General features: G+C 38.3%; 1 protein-coding gene across 1 annotated transcript in view; it reads right to left on the bottom strand.

Annotated features, from left to right (window-relative positions):
* CCDC146 (coiled-coil domain containing 146) overlaps window positions 1-19172 on the bottom strand; it is a 149119-nt gene that overhangs the window by 113147 nt on the left and 16800 nt on the right. Inside the window, exon 2 of the mRNA XM_069461335.1 lies at window positions 13447-13613. Coding sequence (XP_069317436.1) covers window positions 13447-13602 — 156 coding nt within the window. The 5' untranslated portion in view covers window positions 13603-13613. The remainder of the gene's footprint in view (window positions 1-13446; window positions 13614-19172) is intronic.

Below are 19172 nucleotides of genomic sequence, written 5' to 3' on the forward strand. Positions count from 1 at the left end.
ACTTCAGTATAGCCACGTTACTTCCCAAGGCTTGCGGCAGAAGGATCTGTGTTTCCTTTAGGCTGTGCTGAGATGGATGGATCTTGAGGTGGGAGTGAGAAGGCTCAGGTTTATTCCATTCACTAAGTATCTGTACAGAGCAGGGGTTTCCCCAGTGGTGCCCCGGGGGGCTGGGGGCGGCAGGGCCGGCAGTGATGAAGGGGAGATGATGTAGGGGTGAAGGGGAAAGAACAGGAAGCCTTCAGCTGCATCCTTTACCCCGATATCCACCACATCCAAATCCGTTTTTTATACATAGTGTTTTCGTGTAAGATTTCCACTGGAATAAAAGTGTAAAAAGCAATTGAAAAAGAGGGAGAAACGACCATGGTAGGCAGTGAGGGGCCCTGAAGGACCATGAGCCGAGAAATGGATCATCACTGTAAAGAGAGGCTCAGAGAACGGAAATGACTTGCTGAAGGCTGCACAGCCGGAACACACAAAGCTGGAACTAAGAACAGCTTTTACTGAACCACTCCCCAACCTTACACTAATCAGCGATTTTTCTCTCCAAGCCGTCAAGATTTAAGATATTCTGAGCTTGTCCCTTCTTAGTTGTGGCTTTAAAGACAGCAAAATTCCTACCTTCTTAGCCTGAGGCTTGATGTCAGATAATTCTTGTGTCCCCTTATTTCACACTTCTGATGCCACCCAGATGTATCTGTTTGACTCCCCTTGGGTTTGTAGGGGTTGAAAATAACTAAAGAACTTTTGCCTTCGAAGATAATGGACTTGGCATTAGGTTCTAAGCTTGTTGCTGCTATCTCCTTTCTGTTTCTCCTCACACCAACGTGTATATATACCAGATGGAACAAAGGTTAAAATATGATTACTCAAACCATCAAGGCACTGAGAGAAACACAGGAAACAAATTTACAACCTCAGAAGAACAAAGGTCTTTTTAAGTACAACACAAAATCCTGAAGCTGTAAAAGATCGATAAGTTCAAGCACATAAAAATATAAGTTTCCACATGGGGAAAAACCACCATAAGCAAACTCAAATGAGATCCAACAAACTGAAAAAATTTTTGCATTGCATATTATGCACAAAGGCCTACTTTTTAAATGTATAAAGAGTTCCTATGCATCTCCAAGAACAAAACAAAGTGCCCAATAGAAAAATGGGAAAAAAGAATGTGAACAGAATTCACAAAAAAGTACAAATGGGTCTTTGTACTAATCATGTTTGTAGCTTCTGCAGAGTTGATGCTTTAACATCCGCCCTACATCCATGGCCTGGTTACACCTTGTTCTGGACAACTCAATAATATAATATGCCTGAGTCACCTGCCTCCCTCATCAGTGCCCCCCCTCCACCCCCAACACTTTTCAAAAGCAGACTAATCCAGAGTCTATACCCCCACCTACACTAATCACCATAGAGCCAGATACCAGACAACTAGGGACATCCCCTCTGCCCCAGAGCCCACTGAAATGATTCAAACTAGCCAATCCTAAGCCTGCTTACCCTGCCTCGACTGTTCCTTACTTTGGAAACCACAATAAAGGCTCATGCCCACAGTCCGCCCTCTTCCTCCATCTCCTGACCAACCCTGGTACTTTCCCATGTGATGCCCTCCCCACCCCTGCAGCCTGGTGTGCCCCCTCCCCTTGGAACTGTGAGGAATGAACTGTCATTTCAATGACAATCATCTCCTGATCTGTTGGCCTTCCTGTATCTCAAATTTGCTATTAATATACTATATTTTAAACAAATTTTCTTTAATATGCTATATTTTAAACTATATCTTAAACATATGAAAAGAAGCTCCATTCCACTTATTTTAAGATAAACAAAGTCTGTAAAATGAAATAGCATTTTTCCCCCTATCAGAGAGACAAAGGTCAAAAAGTTCGATGGCACATAATTCTGATATGAGTAATGAGACATTCATTTAATGTTGGTGAGAACATAAATTGTTACAAGCTCTATAAAGAGTACCTTGGCAATAGAAACAGAAATTTTAAATACATAAACCCATCATCCAGCAATTCCACTGTGGGGCATATATCTAAAAAATTTGAAAGCAGGATCTTGAAGATATATTTGTATACCCACATTCATAGCAGCACTATTCACAAGAGGTGAATATAGCCAAGAGGTGGAAGCAACACAAGTGTCCATGAAGGGATGAATAGGTAAACAAAATGTGGTATAAACATACAATGTTATTCAGTCTGAAAAAGGAAAGAAATTCTGACACATGCTATAACATGAATGAACCTTGATGGCATTATGCAAGTGAAATAAGCCAGTCACAAAAAGACAAATACTTTACAATTCCACTTACAGGAGGTATATCTAGAGTGATCACATTCATAGAAAGAGAAGGCAGAATGAAGGGTGGCTGCCAGTGGCAGGGGGAGGCGGAAATGGGGAGCTGTTTAATGGGTATAGAGCTTCAGTTTTACGTATGAAAAAGCTCTAGAGATCAGTTGCCCAACAATATGGATATACTTAACACTACTAAATTGTGTACTTAAAATTTTATAGTATATTTTATCACAATTAAAGATTTTTTTTTAAATGAGCAAACTCATTAACCCAGCAATCCCATGATTAGGAATTTGTCCTTTCAATATGATTAGTTCAGTGTGAAATGATGCATGTATAAGGTTATTCACTCTATCATTGTCCGTAACAGCAGAAGATTGGCAATGACCTAAATATCTTGTAACAGGGAACTAGTTAAAGTAAGTGTGCTCCATTCATGCGTTAAAATACCGTACAAGCAATAAAAAGAATATCAATGTTGTATATGCATATGAAGAAAGTGTGTATACTACTACTTGCTTGTTTGTGCAAAGACTTTCTGTAAGGCTATATAAAAGATTGTTAATAATGGTTGCCTCTGAAAGGGATTTCAGATTGTAGAATGGGATGGGAGGCTGGACTTACTTTTTTTTTTTCCTTTTTTATTTCAGCATATTATGGGCTACTCTGCACCTTTTGAATTTTATAATACATGCATATTTTATCTATTAAAATAGGTATGTAGCTATTTATATACATATATTATATAAATATATAAAACTAGCCCCATGGCTGAATAAACTTTATTATCCGACTCCCTGATACTCTGTTCTTTAACTTCCCAGTCTGGCTTGCATCTGACTGCTTGACCATTAAGAACCTGATCTGGCTTGCCTGACGAAAACTTCAGTGATTGCCTGGCCTTAGATGACTTTTCTGGTGTTGATTCCTTTTAACTCCTTTAACTGATGTTATTAATACCTGTAAATCCAGTTACCGGACAGCCAAATTCTCAACTGTACTCCTCTCTTCTGTTTATTCCCCAGAGAATCTACCCAACAGACAACAGCGCCCTCTCTTCTTCTACCTATATATATTAATTGAAAAAGGTATTCTTTATTTTAATCCTTAAGCTTCCATCTTTAGTCCCCAATATATTCAAATAATTCTTGGATTACTAAAGGTACGTTTTGCAAAATGCACATTCTCTACTGAGAGCCACAAACCTCCCAAAGCCAACTTACTTTCTCCCTCCAGGACTTTCTTTCTCAAAGGAGAAAACAATACCATTAAGTATTTTTCCTAATTTAACTTTATTATTATTATTGTTATTATTTGAGATAGTGTCTCACTCTGTTGCCCCGGCTAGAGTGCAGTGGCATCATTGTACCTCACTACAACCTCCAGCTCCTGGGCTCTGGCAATTCTCCTGCCTCAGCCTCCCAAGTAGCTGAGACTACAGGTGTGCACCACCACACCCAGCTAGTTTTTCTGTTTTTAGTAGAGATGGGGACTCGCTCTTGCTCAAGCTGGTCTCAAACTCCTGAGCTCAAGAGATCCTACTGTCTCAGCCTCCCAGAGGGCTCGGATTACAGGCTTGAGCCACCACACCCAGCCTAATTCTTATTTTAAAAAGCAGTATCTGTTCACATCGATTATTAGAAAAACCAGTATCAAAGTTTAGATGATTGTGTTAATATTTAATCAAGTTGCTGTAACAGTAGCTAAAGAACAAATGAAAAATAAAGAATTCAACTTTATTACATAATTAAAAATAAACACATGTGCATGCACACATACAAACTAGGACCCGATTATGTCAGAGAAGGAACAGAAAAAGATAAAGGGAAGAGAGGAAAACATACCACACAGACGAAGGGGCAGATGGGCCGCTGAGCCAGGGTGTTGCCTCATCCCTAGCCCTGGGCCTGGCACACTGCAGATGCTCAGTCGGATTTTCAGAATGAGCAAAGGAAGATAACCTCACAGATGACCCGTGAGGCAGTGAAGGACCGATTTTCCTTTTTTCTCTTTACCTTTGCCAATTCTTTTCTGTCCCTGATTTTCAACATTCTTCTGACTGTCACCACTAATCATGGCCTTTTCAGATAGTGTTTTTCTGACAACACCCCCGATTCCTGGCCAGACCCAATCTTCATGTTTATCATTTTAAAGGTGCCAAGAGAAAGGACATGCTAACACGGGACCTTCTTTACTTTTACTCTGACCACTTCTGCAGTGTACAGTTTTATGGATTGAATTTAAGGCTGTCAATCTACTTTGCAAAGTGGAATATGGCCTGTAATCTTGTAATCCTAATACAAATTTTTAATCTTTGTAAATAGATATGAGCCATGCCAATATCTCAAATATTTAAGTGCATCCCAGGCATGTTCCAAGGTCTTCTTCCATACTGGAAAGATTCATAAATTTCTACCCCACTGTTAAAGTAAAAACAACAATGGACCCTACCTGTATTGTTTAATAAACTATCAGTCTGTTTAAAGTTTCTTGACAGCCAAATAAAATCTTGAAAAATTATTCTTGCAAGGCTGCCCGGATGTCTGAAGGAAAAGTGAAAACATGCCAATAATAGCAAGATTTGCAGAAAGAGTTTAGAAAGAAATTTAGTTTTTTAAAGCACAGCCTCTAAGTACAGCTGTTATTGAAGTGTGATGACCCCACTAAGAAAAGGATAGGGAAACTAACGGAAATATTTAAATAACAGAGTGTTACATATTTATCTTTATTTTCAATAAGTAGCTTATTTTAAAAGTCAATTTGCAAAATCCTAAAATAGTAGTGTTTAAATGTGTGAATGTCAAGTAAACAATGTCAAGTGGAATGTGTGCTAAATTAGGAGACAGGAGACTGCGTTTCCAGGTTCCGCCCACATGCGTACACCAGGGCAAGTCGCAATCTTTCACAATCTTTAAGATGAAAATAATGGTGTCTCAAAATTCCTATTACTTATAGAATCCTTAGGAAAAATAAATTACATACTTGAAACTACTTTGTTAGCTTACCTAGGGTGGGAATCTTTTCATCTTTATAACCTGATTAATTGGGTATAAAAAATAGAAAATGTTCCGATTCCTTAAAAATATTTTAAATTAAATGAGAGATTATCTCAAGAAACTCATTTGTAGCACTATAGAAGGTCCAACCTACAAAATGAAGCTTTAGGAGTATCAGAAAAGCACCAATATTTTCAGTAATTAATTAAAAGTTTACTTAAAAATCCAATAATTTATCTGCTACCACCCTTAAGAGAACCAAATATATATATAAAAAAAAAAACATCTTTTGAATATGTGAATAGTAAAAGATAATTTGAAAAGTATGAAATTAGGTAAGCAATGGCAATATCTTTTTATAAATATACAGTGGTAGACTGTGCTGTTAAATATATTTAAGCAGCAAGTCACAAACCTTTCAGAAAGCATCAGAATACCATCAAGAACCTCCTATGTCTACATCTTTAGCCAGGGACTTCCCTGGTAAGTTCAAATCCACATACTGGGCATTCCCCTCAGACCTGTTGCTTTTTCTAAATTCTCTATCAACAAAGGTGCCATAATTTAGCCAATTTCTTAAATCATAATTGCAAGCATCAATTTAGACTCTTTTCCTGACCCCCTCCCATCCAAACACTAAGTCTAGAATTTTATATTTCCTTAATATCTCTCCTAAATGTATTCATTCCTTTGTCCTCATTGCCACTTCCTTAGTGGCGTCTTGATCACTGAAATGGCATTCTAATTGGTGAGGTGGTGGGGATGGAGAAGAGACGAATTCAGGAGATGTTTACAAGAGAGAACTGATAGTATAGAGGAGGAGAGTTAGGTTTGGGAGAAGAATAATGAATTTAGTTTGGAGCATGTTTAGTCTGAGGTGCCTTGGGGTCACCAGGGGGGAGATATTCCAAGTATGTGCATGTATGGGTGTGGGCAAGAAAATCAGATTCACAGGGGACCCTGCGGATATGGGTGAAATATCTCCCCTCTTGCCTTACTGCCTCAAAAAGCCTTTCCAGATCATCTCATCCCACAGTGACTGACCCTTCCTCTTAATTCTGATAACACTGCTTGTACCTTCCAGGTTTACAACCATGCACCTTTGTTGACACGTAACATTTCAAGCTTCTTGTTCCCAAAGCTTCTAAAGAATAGGAACATTTTATATGCTTTATGTATATGAATTCTCTTGGTATCTAGCACAATCTAGCACACAGGAGGTGTGCAAAACAAAGGAGTTGTTAAAGGATAAATTTGATTTCAGTAGCTTTAATAACAATATTAACATCTCCTAGCACAGTGCCTGACACATAATGGGTGCTGTATAAATATCTTTTAAATGGATTAAGACTTATGTCCATTGTTATTCTTCACAAACTTCTTAATATCTCACTTCTTACCAAATCTGACATGCAACTAAAACCTAGATCCAAATACTGCTATTTATTACATTTTTAAGAAATACAACAGCTCATAATTTTATATATTAATATAACCTGCTTTAGTGAAAAGGTCACATTACAAACATACTCCATCTTCATCTACTCACTCACGATTACTTGTAAATATCCACACTCTACTTTTACAGTTTGATAGTCTATCCTGACTCACACTGTTACTTCCTTAGTGTTTCCCTACAACGTTCACTCTCCCCTTCATGCCTCCCAAATGCTCCCATGCTTCCTTTTCTCTACCCCTTGGTTAAGTCAGTTCAATGACTTAACAATGATTGGCACAAGAGTTATTTTCAGGAAATGAAGAGAAGGGAGGAGCTGATTTGGCTCTTGGTAAAAAGCAAAGAGCCAAAAAGCTTAGGCAGGATAGTGTTTTGATTTTGGCTCATGGCATTAAGACAAAATTATGGCTTCTAAGTCTTGGAAAAGTTCAACATCCATCTGACACACTGACCCTCGACAAATGAGGTCACATGTACAAATCAGTCCTACTTTATATAAGCACATGTAGATAGAAGGAGAAATCCTAACTTGGGGCAACTAAACCATGGAAACTACAACTTATATTAACCCCGGATATGTGACAGCATCTAACAATGATGCGCACTGGAGTGTATGTTGGTGCAAGATTTTTGGAAAACCGATTGAAGGTCTCTACTAAAGCTTGATATAAACCTAGACTATGACACAGTGACCCCACTCATAGGTATGTACGCAAGATAAATGAGTTCATAAGGCATGCACAAGAATGATCGGAGAACTTTATTCATAATCGTCAAAACAGGTAACAACCCATTTCTCTAAATCGGACAGAATGGACCAAAAAATTATGGTAATATTCACACAGTACGATACTATGCAGCAATAAAAAAGAACTGCCACACACAATGCTATTAATGAATCTCAGATATGACGGTGAGCAAAGGAAACCAGACACAAAGAGAAACATACTGTATGACTCCATTTATATGACGTTCAAGAAGAGGCACACTAATATCCGGTGATAAGCCAGAAGAGTGGTTCTGTGGGGTGGGAGCCACAACTGGGAAGGGTCTCAAAGGAGACCTCTGGCTTGCTGGAAATATATCCTGATCTAACAGAGAACATGGTGGGAAAAAGGATGAATTAAAGAGATAGGTATTTAAAAGAGACATTTAACTCTCAAACTGACAAAGAGAGCACAGGAGGAAAATATGGGGAAGTATGATAAATTCAGTTCTGATCATGTTGGTTGTAGGCACATGTAAAAATTCACTTAATATTTGTGAGCTTTACTGTATATATGTTATACCTTTAATTTCTTTTAAATAAAAAGACAATGGTATAAAATTTTCGATGGCCAAGAAGAGTCTGGGGAGTTCCAGGCCTCATGGGCAGTGAAGGCGAAGCAGGGAGCAGGTGTCTAGCATTAACCCATGGTCCACTGATGGCAGCTGTGTGGCTTGCGTCCCAAGCAGCACTCAACATTCATCCCAAAGTGAATTAACACAGTGTAGTTCCTGCCCATTAGGTCTTCTTGCTTAATGCGATCAGAATGTCAGTGGGAAACTAAATTTTCTATGCAAAATATTTCGTGATGAGAAGATATTCAATTAATATCTGTTAGCAACTAAGCACCAAGTGACAGGTGCAGCTTATGAATGCTGGAAGACTCGAGAGGTTGGAGAAACCCCTGTAAGCTCGTTACTCAGGCAGTTTTCTAAAGGACGTGTGATTTTTACTATTACGGTTTCTTTATAATTTGGCCTTGAGGTCTCTCTGTTGAGAGTGGCCATAAGCCAAAATAGCCACTCTCCAGGAGAACCCTGATGGGCAGGGAGTTAGGTTCTCCTGTGTGGATCAGGTGAGACACAATGAGGAGCTGAAAAGACAATTCATGAAATTAAGCCAGGATTTGAGGTTAGAAACAGATGCCAGGGGTGCAAACTGTGGTGTATGCAAGTATTTTGACTTTTTAGTTTGAATGGCACAGACTTTTAAGAGGCAATGTGTCTAGGCGGGTTTGTGGATAGCCATGACCTTACATCATGTATTTTGAAGGCATGCCATTTCCCCAGAAATCTGAATTTATTTCCTCTAAATACGGGAGAGTCCCTGCCAAGGGGAACAACATAAACTGAAGATCACTGAGTCTAACTGAACAACTAGATTATAAAAGTAGTTTGGGTCCAAATTGCAGAATGCCATGAATGTCACACTGAACACATTCGTCAGGCAATATTAGCTGACAGTATGACACCCATGCATTGCAACTCAGTGGCGCTGGGCCAATTGTGCAACTAGTGTTAATAACAGCAAACACTGTAAGCAGCTTCTGGTTATTTCAATGTGATGCCAAGCATCTGGGCCTTTGGAAGTGGATTCCTGACTGCTTTCTCTCAGCTGCCATCTGAACTGGTGCTATTCTGCAGATACAGCTTCTATTTAGACAACTGAAGGACAACTTTATACAAAGTAGGTTAAAAACTTCTAATACCCATACATTTTAAAGTAATGATAAAAGAATTACAAAATGAAGCTACAGATGCCAATTAGGAACAATATATTAGTGGTGTTTATTATGAGAATAAAGTTGTCTGCAGCCAGTAATTTGTTCTGCAAGATTTTGCTGGTTTGAGGAACAGTTCTCATGTAATAAAATTGCTGATGTTGATACTACTCAAAAGGGTCGATAAGACAGTTCTTTGATACCATTATTGAAAGCTCTTATATATCCACTTTAATCAGAGGCTTATCATACCCAATGATTAATAACTATAATTTATCCATATGTATTGACAGATTTTTGAAATATTTAATAAATTATTAGACTGAAGATCAATATGCACAAGAGGTTTTCCTAAGTTATCTTTTAATTTCTTTTTGTTGTTGTTTTTTAGAGACAGGGTTTTTCTCTATTGCCCAGGCTGGAGTGCACTGGCCTCATCACAGCTCACCGCAACCTCAAACTCCTGGGCTCACGTAATCCTCAGCCTCCAGAGTAGCTGGGACTACAGGCGAACCACCATGCCTATTTTTTGTAGAGACCCGTCTCCCTCTTGTTCAGGCTGGTCTTAAACTCATGGCCTCAAGCAATCCTCTCACCTCGGCCTCCCAGAGTGCTAGGATAACAGGCATGAGCCACCGTGCCCGACCTAAGTTCTCCTTTAATTTTACAAAACAACCCTTTTGTGCTTCTTTATCTTTGGCTTTAAAAAACTTGAATATAATTTTTCCTGTTAGCATAACTTTTGCTAGAAAGCAACTCCAGTTGTGATTTTTACTGTTATGGTTTCTTTATAATTTGGCCTTGAAGTCTCTCTGTTGAGAGTGGCCATAAGCCAAAATAGCCACTCTCTAGGAGAGCCCTGAAGGGCAGGGAGTTAGGTGCTCCTGTGTGGGTCAGGTGAGACACAATGAGGAGGTGAAAAGAAAATGCATGAAACAAAAGAAATGTATTACTTACATATCCAAGAGGTTATGGGTGCAGACGGGGGCGCTGAGAAGTCTGGAGGTGGCAGGGAGCTCAACCCGCAGGAGGACGAGGGTGTTAGAGAGGGAGGGAGGAAGAACCTGTGCGACTATGCCTTTATTGAAGTCTGTGGGCGTTATCCCTTAGGCTTTCCCGCAGGAGTTGTAGATTGGCTAGTTTAAAGAAAACACATGGCAGCGGGGGTGGGGGGGGGATTTATTTATATGACTCTGGTGCTGACCCTTAAGTTTTACCATAGTTAGCAGTTGTGGGGTGTGCCGGGTTTGAGATCAGTGGGATAGAGAAACTAGCCAGCTATACCTAAAACAATCACAAGGGGAGGGGACGTTTTAACTAGGCTAAAGGGGATAGGGTACGACTAGGTTTCAAACAACTTAAATCAGACCTAAAAAATGGATGACTTCACATCATGACTTGGTACAAATTCTTTGGCAGCAACTATATTAAATAGATTTAAGACACAAATTTGGCCTTATTTTTGGTTGGATTGAATTATTAAGGGTAGTGGTGTAAAAGTAGAAATCCATTGCAAAGTTGGACATATGATGGATTTTAGCAGAACAGAGGACTCTGATAAGTTAAAAATATTAAGACTAAAGATATGAAATCATGGTTTTAAATATATAAAGACAGTTGTAGAAACAGATTAAAATTTGTGTGAATACAAATATTCATGCATCTCTTTCCTACCTCTGACCACTGAGAGAGCCTAGAAGCAATGACATACCAGGAGCAGTGACCATACCCAGCATTCAGATCTTAGTTTCCAAACATCATTCTCCACTAACAGGAACCAGGGATCCTCCAAGAGATGGCTGGTTCCCGGGCTGGAGCAAAGGAAATACAAGATGAGCTTGGAATACATTCCTGTGCCAGAAAGTAAAGAAGGGCACAAAGAATGATGGGAACATGTCAAAGGACAAATAGGCCTACTTGAAGGGTGTGCACTGGCTAAATATGAAACAATTAAAGCATCAAAAGGAATTATGATAGTAATGGATTATAATCCACTGAATAAAATAAGAAACCATAAGTCCACACTAATAGACAAACAGACCAATAAATAGAAAAGAAGAGAAAGTTCTTCCTTTCTAATAAATGTAGAAGGAATGATGAAATTAGAAAATCAGCATTTGGCAACCATCATAAGAATAATTGATTTGGGCAAGAATCATCATCAGATGTCACACTGCTAGGTGAAAATTTTAGGAGGAGTAAGACACTTATATAGTCTCAGAGTATCTCCCCTTAAGGTGCTTATTAATTTCAAACAGAAAAAATAATAAATAGAAGAGAATCCTGGGAGTCACCACCTTAACCAAGTGATCAAGGTTAACAACACTAGTAATGGGACAAGTCAACATCATGTGCTCCTGATACGAGTTACTTGAGAAGAACATAACATTTTGTCTGTGGTAGTTCCAAAAAAAATGCTTAACTTGAATCTAATAATGAGAAAACCTGACAAATCCAAGTTGAAAGAAATTCTACAAAATAACTGGCTTATACTCTTCAAAAGTATCAATGTCATAAAAACTAAACAAATACTGAGAAACCATTCTAGATTAAAGGAGACTAAAGAGATGACTACTGAATGCAATGTATAACCTGGAATTTTCTTTTGTTATGAAGAACATCACTGAGACAACTGGCAAGATCTGAATTAGGTTTGTAGATTAGATAATGGTATTGTTATATCAGTGTTAATTTCCTTACATAATGGCAGTACGATTAAGTAAGAGAATGAACTTATTTTTAGAAAACATACTGATGCATTTAGGTATAAAGGGGCATCATGTCTTCAGAGAGAGAGAGGTTGAGAGAACCAGAGGCAGAAAGAAAATAATATAGCAAAAGTGGTAAGATATTAATGTTTGAGGAATCTGGGTAAAATGTACATGAAAATTCTTTGTACTGTTCTTGGAAATTTCCTGTATGTATGAAATTATGTCAAAATAAAAGAAAAAGTTAAAGCTTTTTCGAAATTGTTTACATTCGAAAAATGTAAACAATTTAGCAATTTACATCCTACACACATATATAAAATGCTATCGTTTTAAAGATTACTTTTTTATTGCATCCTATTCCAATTTGGTTTTGCTTCTTGGTTTTGAATAAACTCCGTTTTTGCTTTAAAGACTTTATATGCTTATTTTTACTATGACTATCAAATTTCTTAGAATGTTTTATTCAGTTATATGTACATAAAGTTAATAGTCTGGAATTCAAATGTCCTCTAAACCATTTTCTGAAGTACAGCTCTCAGGCATGGCAAGGTAACAGTTGCACATGTAGTCAGCCATTACTTAAAATAAACAACTCTCCTCACATATGGGTATTTCCTAAATGTTCATCTTGCTTTTTAAAAATCAGACAATGAGAATATATAATTTATTATATTCCCCTTTTTGTTTCTTTGCTTACAGAAAACAGATTTCAGTACTCTACTGCAGTAATTATAGTTAGTTAGGTAAATGTATATTCTTTTTTTTTTTTTTTTTTTTTTTGAGACAGAGTCTCACTCTGTTGCCCAGGCTAGAGTGAGTGCCGTGGCGTCAGCCTAGCTCACAGCAACCTCAAACTCCTGGGCTCAAGCGATCCTCCTGCCTCAGCCTCCCGAGTAGCTGGGACTACAGGCATGTACCACCATGCCCGGCTAATTTTTTCTATATATATTTTTTAGCTGTCCATATAATTTCTTTCTATTTTTAGTAGAGATGGGGTCTCGCTCTTGCTCAGGCTGGTCTCGAACTCCTGAGCTCAAACGATCCGCCCACCTCGGCCTCCCAGAGTGCTAGGATTACAGGCGTGAGCCACCGCGCCCGGCCAATGTATATTCTATCATTATATGATACAAGATCTTTCATCTTCATTTCATGGAAGTAAATGTAATATATACAATGATTAAAAAATCTTTTTTATTTCATATACCAACTCATGAAAGGTACATGATTGACTGCATATATGTGCAAATATTTATTATACTACAAAAGTGTCAGAACCTACACTACTGCAACAGTTGGCAACTACATGAAACAATCCTAGAAGAAAAGGTGGAGATCATTTTGTTTTAAAGTGCTTCAAACTGTACCTACTGCCTACAGGATATATGTAATAAAGAATTTTGATAATGATATTGGCTTCATCTGAATTTTTAAGTAGACGATGATATAGATTTTACTACAGGAATATAGAAAGAGAACTGTACCTCCTGCAGAAAAATGAAAGCTGGGGTTTGAGATAACTCAACAAACCGCTCATCTTGAATGTTAATTGTGGGCGCTACAGCATAAATGGGCTCTTGATCCTTTTCATCTTTCTCCTCTTCCTCTTCTTTTTCTGTGTCTGTGGTACTGTCTTCCATTTTTCACAATTCTAAAATAGAATTAATCCATATTTAGCGGTTTAGAAGTGCCTTCATTTATAAAGTAAAATTAATGAAAAATAATAAAAGTAAGCAAAATTCAACTGGAATAAGCTATTCTTTAATGAAACTATCAATCAGGAAAGTAAGCTATAATCTTGTTATTAAAGGCTGCTTTGTAATAAAGATATTCTCTATTGCTACATTCAAATCAATAATTCTTATTTTTAAAAAGTAGAGAACTGTTGCATTAATTGGAAAATAAAATATATAACTAGAATATAAACTCTATGAGGGCAGGAACTAAGTTTCTGGGTTTACTGACCATCGTAGTAGGCACTCAATTACTATTTATTGAATGGATAAATAAATATAACCTTCACCCTTAAAATATAACACAAAGTTAATTCCAATTTCAACTAATTTGGAAAATACAAACCAGCAGCCAGGCTGAGATATGGGCATGAGCAGAGTTAAGGCTATGCAGAAACAAGCTCTTGAGGGTCCAAGTCTAGGGAAGGAACAAAGACAGCAGTGGTTGCACTGGTGGCAGGACTGGTGGGCGTCTGATCTCAGGTAAGAGACTCTTTGCTCTCCATTTAACAAATGGAACAAAAGAATTGCAGTGAGAAGGCAAGTCAATATCAGCCTAGACATTTATGGAACAAGTAGGCAGAAACCTCTGTAGCTATCCCATCGGGTTAAGCACACTTTGCTTTCGGATGCCTCTATAGTCTATATCTTGTACATACTTTTGTAGCTGCCCTTAAAACACTGTATTGTAATTTACTATTTTTTTCATATCGTCTACCTTATTGGATTCCTTAGCATAGGAACTATATCTTATTTACCCGTATACCTTCAACATCTAGAAAATAAACACCCTTACTAGAATGTGCACGAAAAAATAATTGCCAATGGAACAAACCAGTTCTGCTACTCTTCTAAGATCTGAAGAATATTATAATTGCACATAATTTGCTTGACTTTTCAGAAATAAAATGCTTAATGCTAAATCAATGAAGTAACAATAACGCATTCACTCCTTTTGGAAAGTTAGTTTGTCCAAAACCAAAGTCCCATAGAAGCAAATCTGAGGTTCTTCTGTAATTGTTGTGGGCAACTGTTAATACCAGCTTTGAAATTTTTTCTTCCCCAAAGCATATTGATAGGGCCACCTATATAATTTTCAGGGCCTAGGGCAAAAAGTAAATGTGAAGTTCCTTGTTCAAAAAGCAAGAGAAAGTACTACTAAAGTTACCAAAATATAATGTTTTTCCCTTTAAAAATATTTTGACTCATAAAATGTAATAGGGTTAATAGTGATACATAAGTAAAAACATAAACGTACAAATTCCAAGACTATTTTTGGTGTCATAATTTTATTTACAATAAATAAAAATAATGTAATATCTTGATGATTGATCATAAGATTTTTCTGGCTCACTTTTCTGCAAATTCATTTACTAGGTTATCAAAATTTGTATTTATTGCAACTTCATTTTCAATTGATATAATTGAAAGTGATGTTGATCACTCTTGGGAAATGCAAGATCATAAATAATTTTTGACAATTTTTAATTCTGAGAAGAATCTTCTTGCTGATACATCTGTTACTGGAATTGATAGGAATATTTATAGGTTGTGGCAACATTTAGATAAATTTCTGATAAACCATCTCAAAATACAACCTCCAGAGCTGACAACTCTCAGAGAACAATTTTTCTAAAAAGATTTAACTCGTTATACAAATCATTTCCATGTGCAAACCAAATTTCAAATGTAAATTTATTCAATATTCATTTTATTGTTTCCTCTGACACTTGCTGTACCTTGAAGAGGTTGTGCAAGAACCCAAAAGTGGCTTTATGATTTGTATACGCACCAAAACACTTGCTTATATGCATTCTATTGCTGTATGTTCAATTACAAAGAAAAAATACAATTAAAAATGGCCTTCTTTATTAATACTTCGCTTATTCAATGCTGCATGTGAAAAGTGTTCTATTCTGTAGAATGCAATGATATTTAAATTTAATTTCTATTTCTAACCCCATGGATATTTGATCTGTGATGGAGATTTTAAAACTGGAGTTTTAAACTCTGAAGAATTTTAACAACTCCCTGCTATGCTTTATTGCAATGTCCATGTGTTTGCTTTTATTTTTTAATAATTTAAAAAAGTTTCTACATGAATGTCAGCAATTACAGTCCTTACTATATGTGCAGATGCCACAGGGACAGGTTCTGGGGACAAGCCTCCTACAGTGGGTCCCAGAGATGTCCCCATGCAGAGCCTCTTCTTTCTCCCGAGGGCATGACTGTGCTAGCTGCCCCTATTACTTTTTAAGCAGAAGTCATTGCTGCTTCTGCTGCTGTTGCTGCCATTACTACTGCCAATCTGGACCCATGTGCTGGGCTGGCTGCCTTGGGACTCTGCAGTACCCCAAACTGCTCTGAGGCATGCATTTGAGCACCAGGCCACCAGGCCAATTGCTCAACTGCACTGCCTGCCATAGCCATAGGCTCAGGTCTGTGCACACCGCCACTGGCCTATCTCTGCTGTTCATGTGCATGCTCAATTGTCCCAATAGTTTTCACTTTACAAAACACAAGCTCAAAAATAAAATTACTAAGCATTTAAAGATGGTGACACCAGGACATTAAACCAACTGCACGGCCCTTCTGGGAGTGGGTCGTTTTGTGACTGTACAGGTAACACATCTATGAAGCTGGCCCTGTATATCAGCCATTGATTTGCTCATGTATTCAAGTGGACCTGTCAGGTTTCAGTGTGAAATGTCAGTTCTTGGCACACTCGTGGCCAAAGAATGACCAGACACACTAAAGTTAGGCAAGCATGAAACTGAGGTTTATTGAGGAGAGAAAGATAGGATTATAGAGCAAGAGCAAGATATAGGTTTACAGAGCGTGATACATATGCCACAGACGACAACCAGACCCACTGTTGCAGCAAAGGAGGAGCAAAAGGAAGGACGCAAAAAAAAAAAAAAAAAGGGATGTGGTTACAGTCTGGGTCTTGTTTTATGGTGTCCAGTTGGGGACCTCCCTGTGGTTGAAACATCACCATGGAACCACTTTGATTGGACAACTGGGGAGCTGCATGACTTGAGTCTTACTGCGCATGTGGGTTCTAGGTCACCTCCCGGACTTTATGATACCTGTGCTGCTTGGCCCGTGGGCTAGAGAGTCCTCTGCATTCTTTTGCAGCTGGCACACCAAGTTCTGATTGGCAGATTTGTACAGTATTCCCTCCTCCCCTGGGTATGGAGAATTAGGGTGGGGCAGCACCAAGATGGGGGCAATAGCACCCACTTTCATCCCTAGGAGACCCGGAATCCCTCACTATCTACCTACCAGACCCAGAGCAGTTTCTAAAAAGACCTTAGCCTACAAGGTCTCCAGTGTTACACTTTGGTGACATTGGGATGACTGCCCTTCTGGAGAGAGAGTTGGTAAGGTGACTCCATTGCATAGGGAAATGCCAATCTTCATACTTATCCACAAATGCATCAAGATGTATACATTAAATATGTACAGCTTTTTATATGTCAATTATACCTCAATAAAATGGTTTAAAAAAAAGAAAGGGAGAATAAGTAGGAAAGTAAGAAAACACAATAGAGGCACATAAAAAGTCTCCTGTGAATTAAAACCTAAAATACTAATTAATCTAGATAATAGGGAGGAAGGACTTACATAGATAACAAAGTTTATTGGATAAAACAATAAATATTCAAGAATTAGTTAATATAGGATTGCAAAGTCCATTGTATTAATATTACCATTCTGCAAGCAACATGACCTATGGCTGTAAATAAAACAATGGAATAATGTTCTTAGGCTACAATGACATAAACAACAGAATGTTTGTAAAATGCCTTAAATTCCTGGTGTAGGAAGAACTATATTTCTATTGGGTATAGTAATTCTAGAGAATTTCCAAAACACCTAAATCAATTAAGTGAATATTTATTGAGTTCCCCCCCACCTTTTTTTTTTTTTTTTTTGAGACAGAGTCTCACACTGTTGCCCTGAGTAGAGTGCTATGGTGTCAGCCTAGCTCACGGCAACCTCAAACTCCTGGGCTCAAGCAATTCTCCTGCCTCAGCCTCCTGAGTAGCTGGGACTACAGGTGTGCGCCATCATGCTCGGCTAATTTTTCTGTTTTTAGTAGAGACAGGTGGAGACAAGGCCTTGCTCTTGCTGAAGCTGGTCTCAAATGCCTGACCTCAAGAGATCCTCCTGCCTTGGCTTCCCAGAGCGCTAGGATTACAGGCATGAGCCACCGTGCCCAGCCTATTGAGTCCTTTTATGAAGACCAAGATCTACAAAGATGCGAGCAATTTATAATCTAAAGAAGCAAGACAGGGAAATAACTAGCTCTATAAGGTAAGGTAATATAAGCCCAAACAAAAGGCAATGTTCACAGGAAGGTATTGCTTAAAAAGCAATTTGTTGCTTGGAATTTAGACTCTAATCTCTAGGCATTTTTTGCAGAGAGGAGTTATCTGAGTTGCAAAGAGATTGGTGACAGTGAGAAGAGCGGTTTGGAAAGGGTATGAATTTGGAGGCTGGCAATCAGCCGCTGTGCTATGGGTAGGAGACACATAACAGTGGTTAGCAAACCAAACAAAGTTCTTCACCTCACAGGGCCCACAGACTGGTGGCAAGACAGAAATTAATCAAAAAACCACAGACAAATTTTTTAAAGTTATAACTGAAACAGGTGCTGTGAAAGCTTGGACCGCAGAAACACGGTGGCCACGTACTGCGCACTTCCGGGGGTGCCACTGGCATGGCAAGTTCTGCAGGGCAGCAGCCCCCACTGGAAGGAGCCAAGGCAGTACCATGCTGTGCTGCAGGAGTCTGAAGAGGAGAGGATGTGGTCTTATGAGGCTTTCGAGAAAGCAGAGGACTTGACACGCAAGCTTTAGGCACACAGAGAAGGCGAAGGCCAGTGAAGGAGAAAAGAAGCTAAATATAAAGCTTTAGTCCCATCACAGAAAAACATTCAACTCCTCTATGAGTCACACTTCATCTAAGGGTTAAAATAGAAAGCCAAAATAGGAAGCTTCACAAAGAATAATGAAGCAATAAACATTGCAGGGAATGCCTTGTTTTGTAATACACACCACTACTTCCTCTTCTTTAAAGCGAAACGTAGGTGATCATCATTTTGTTTTGATTTTGAACTCTTAAAGAAATTTGTTTTCTTGATAGTTACAAGGAGCATGTGCAAAAACAAGCACCACATTCTTCAGAGAAGGGGGCAGGATACACAAATGATGTGATTTTTTTTTTTTTTTTTGACAGTAAAATGGCAATGCTTCAAGAAAGATGTAGCAGGAAACCACACTATCTTTCAATATTACTCATCACTGAACAAGAACAAGTTTTGCTCATTTTAGAAATAGCAGGGTGTAATGCCAATTGAAACATGATATATTTCTCTCCTAGTCCTAAACGGAACCTGAGCATCTTCTTTATAACTTAGCTCTTCTAACTGCCCTGGAAACATGATTGCGGTCCTTCCCCCAGCAGCCCAT

This window comes from Eulemur rufifrons, chromosome 29 (assembly GCF_041146395.1).
Source record: "Eulemur rufifrons isolate Redbay chromosome 29, OSU_ERuf_1, whole genome shotgun sequence".
In the NCBI taxonomy this organism is placed as follows: Eukaryota; Metazoa; Chordata; class Mammalia; order Primates; family Lemuridae; genus Eulemur; species Eulemur rufifrons.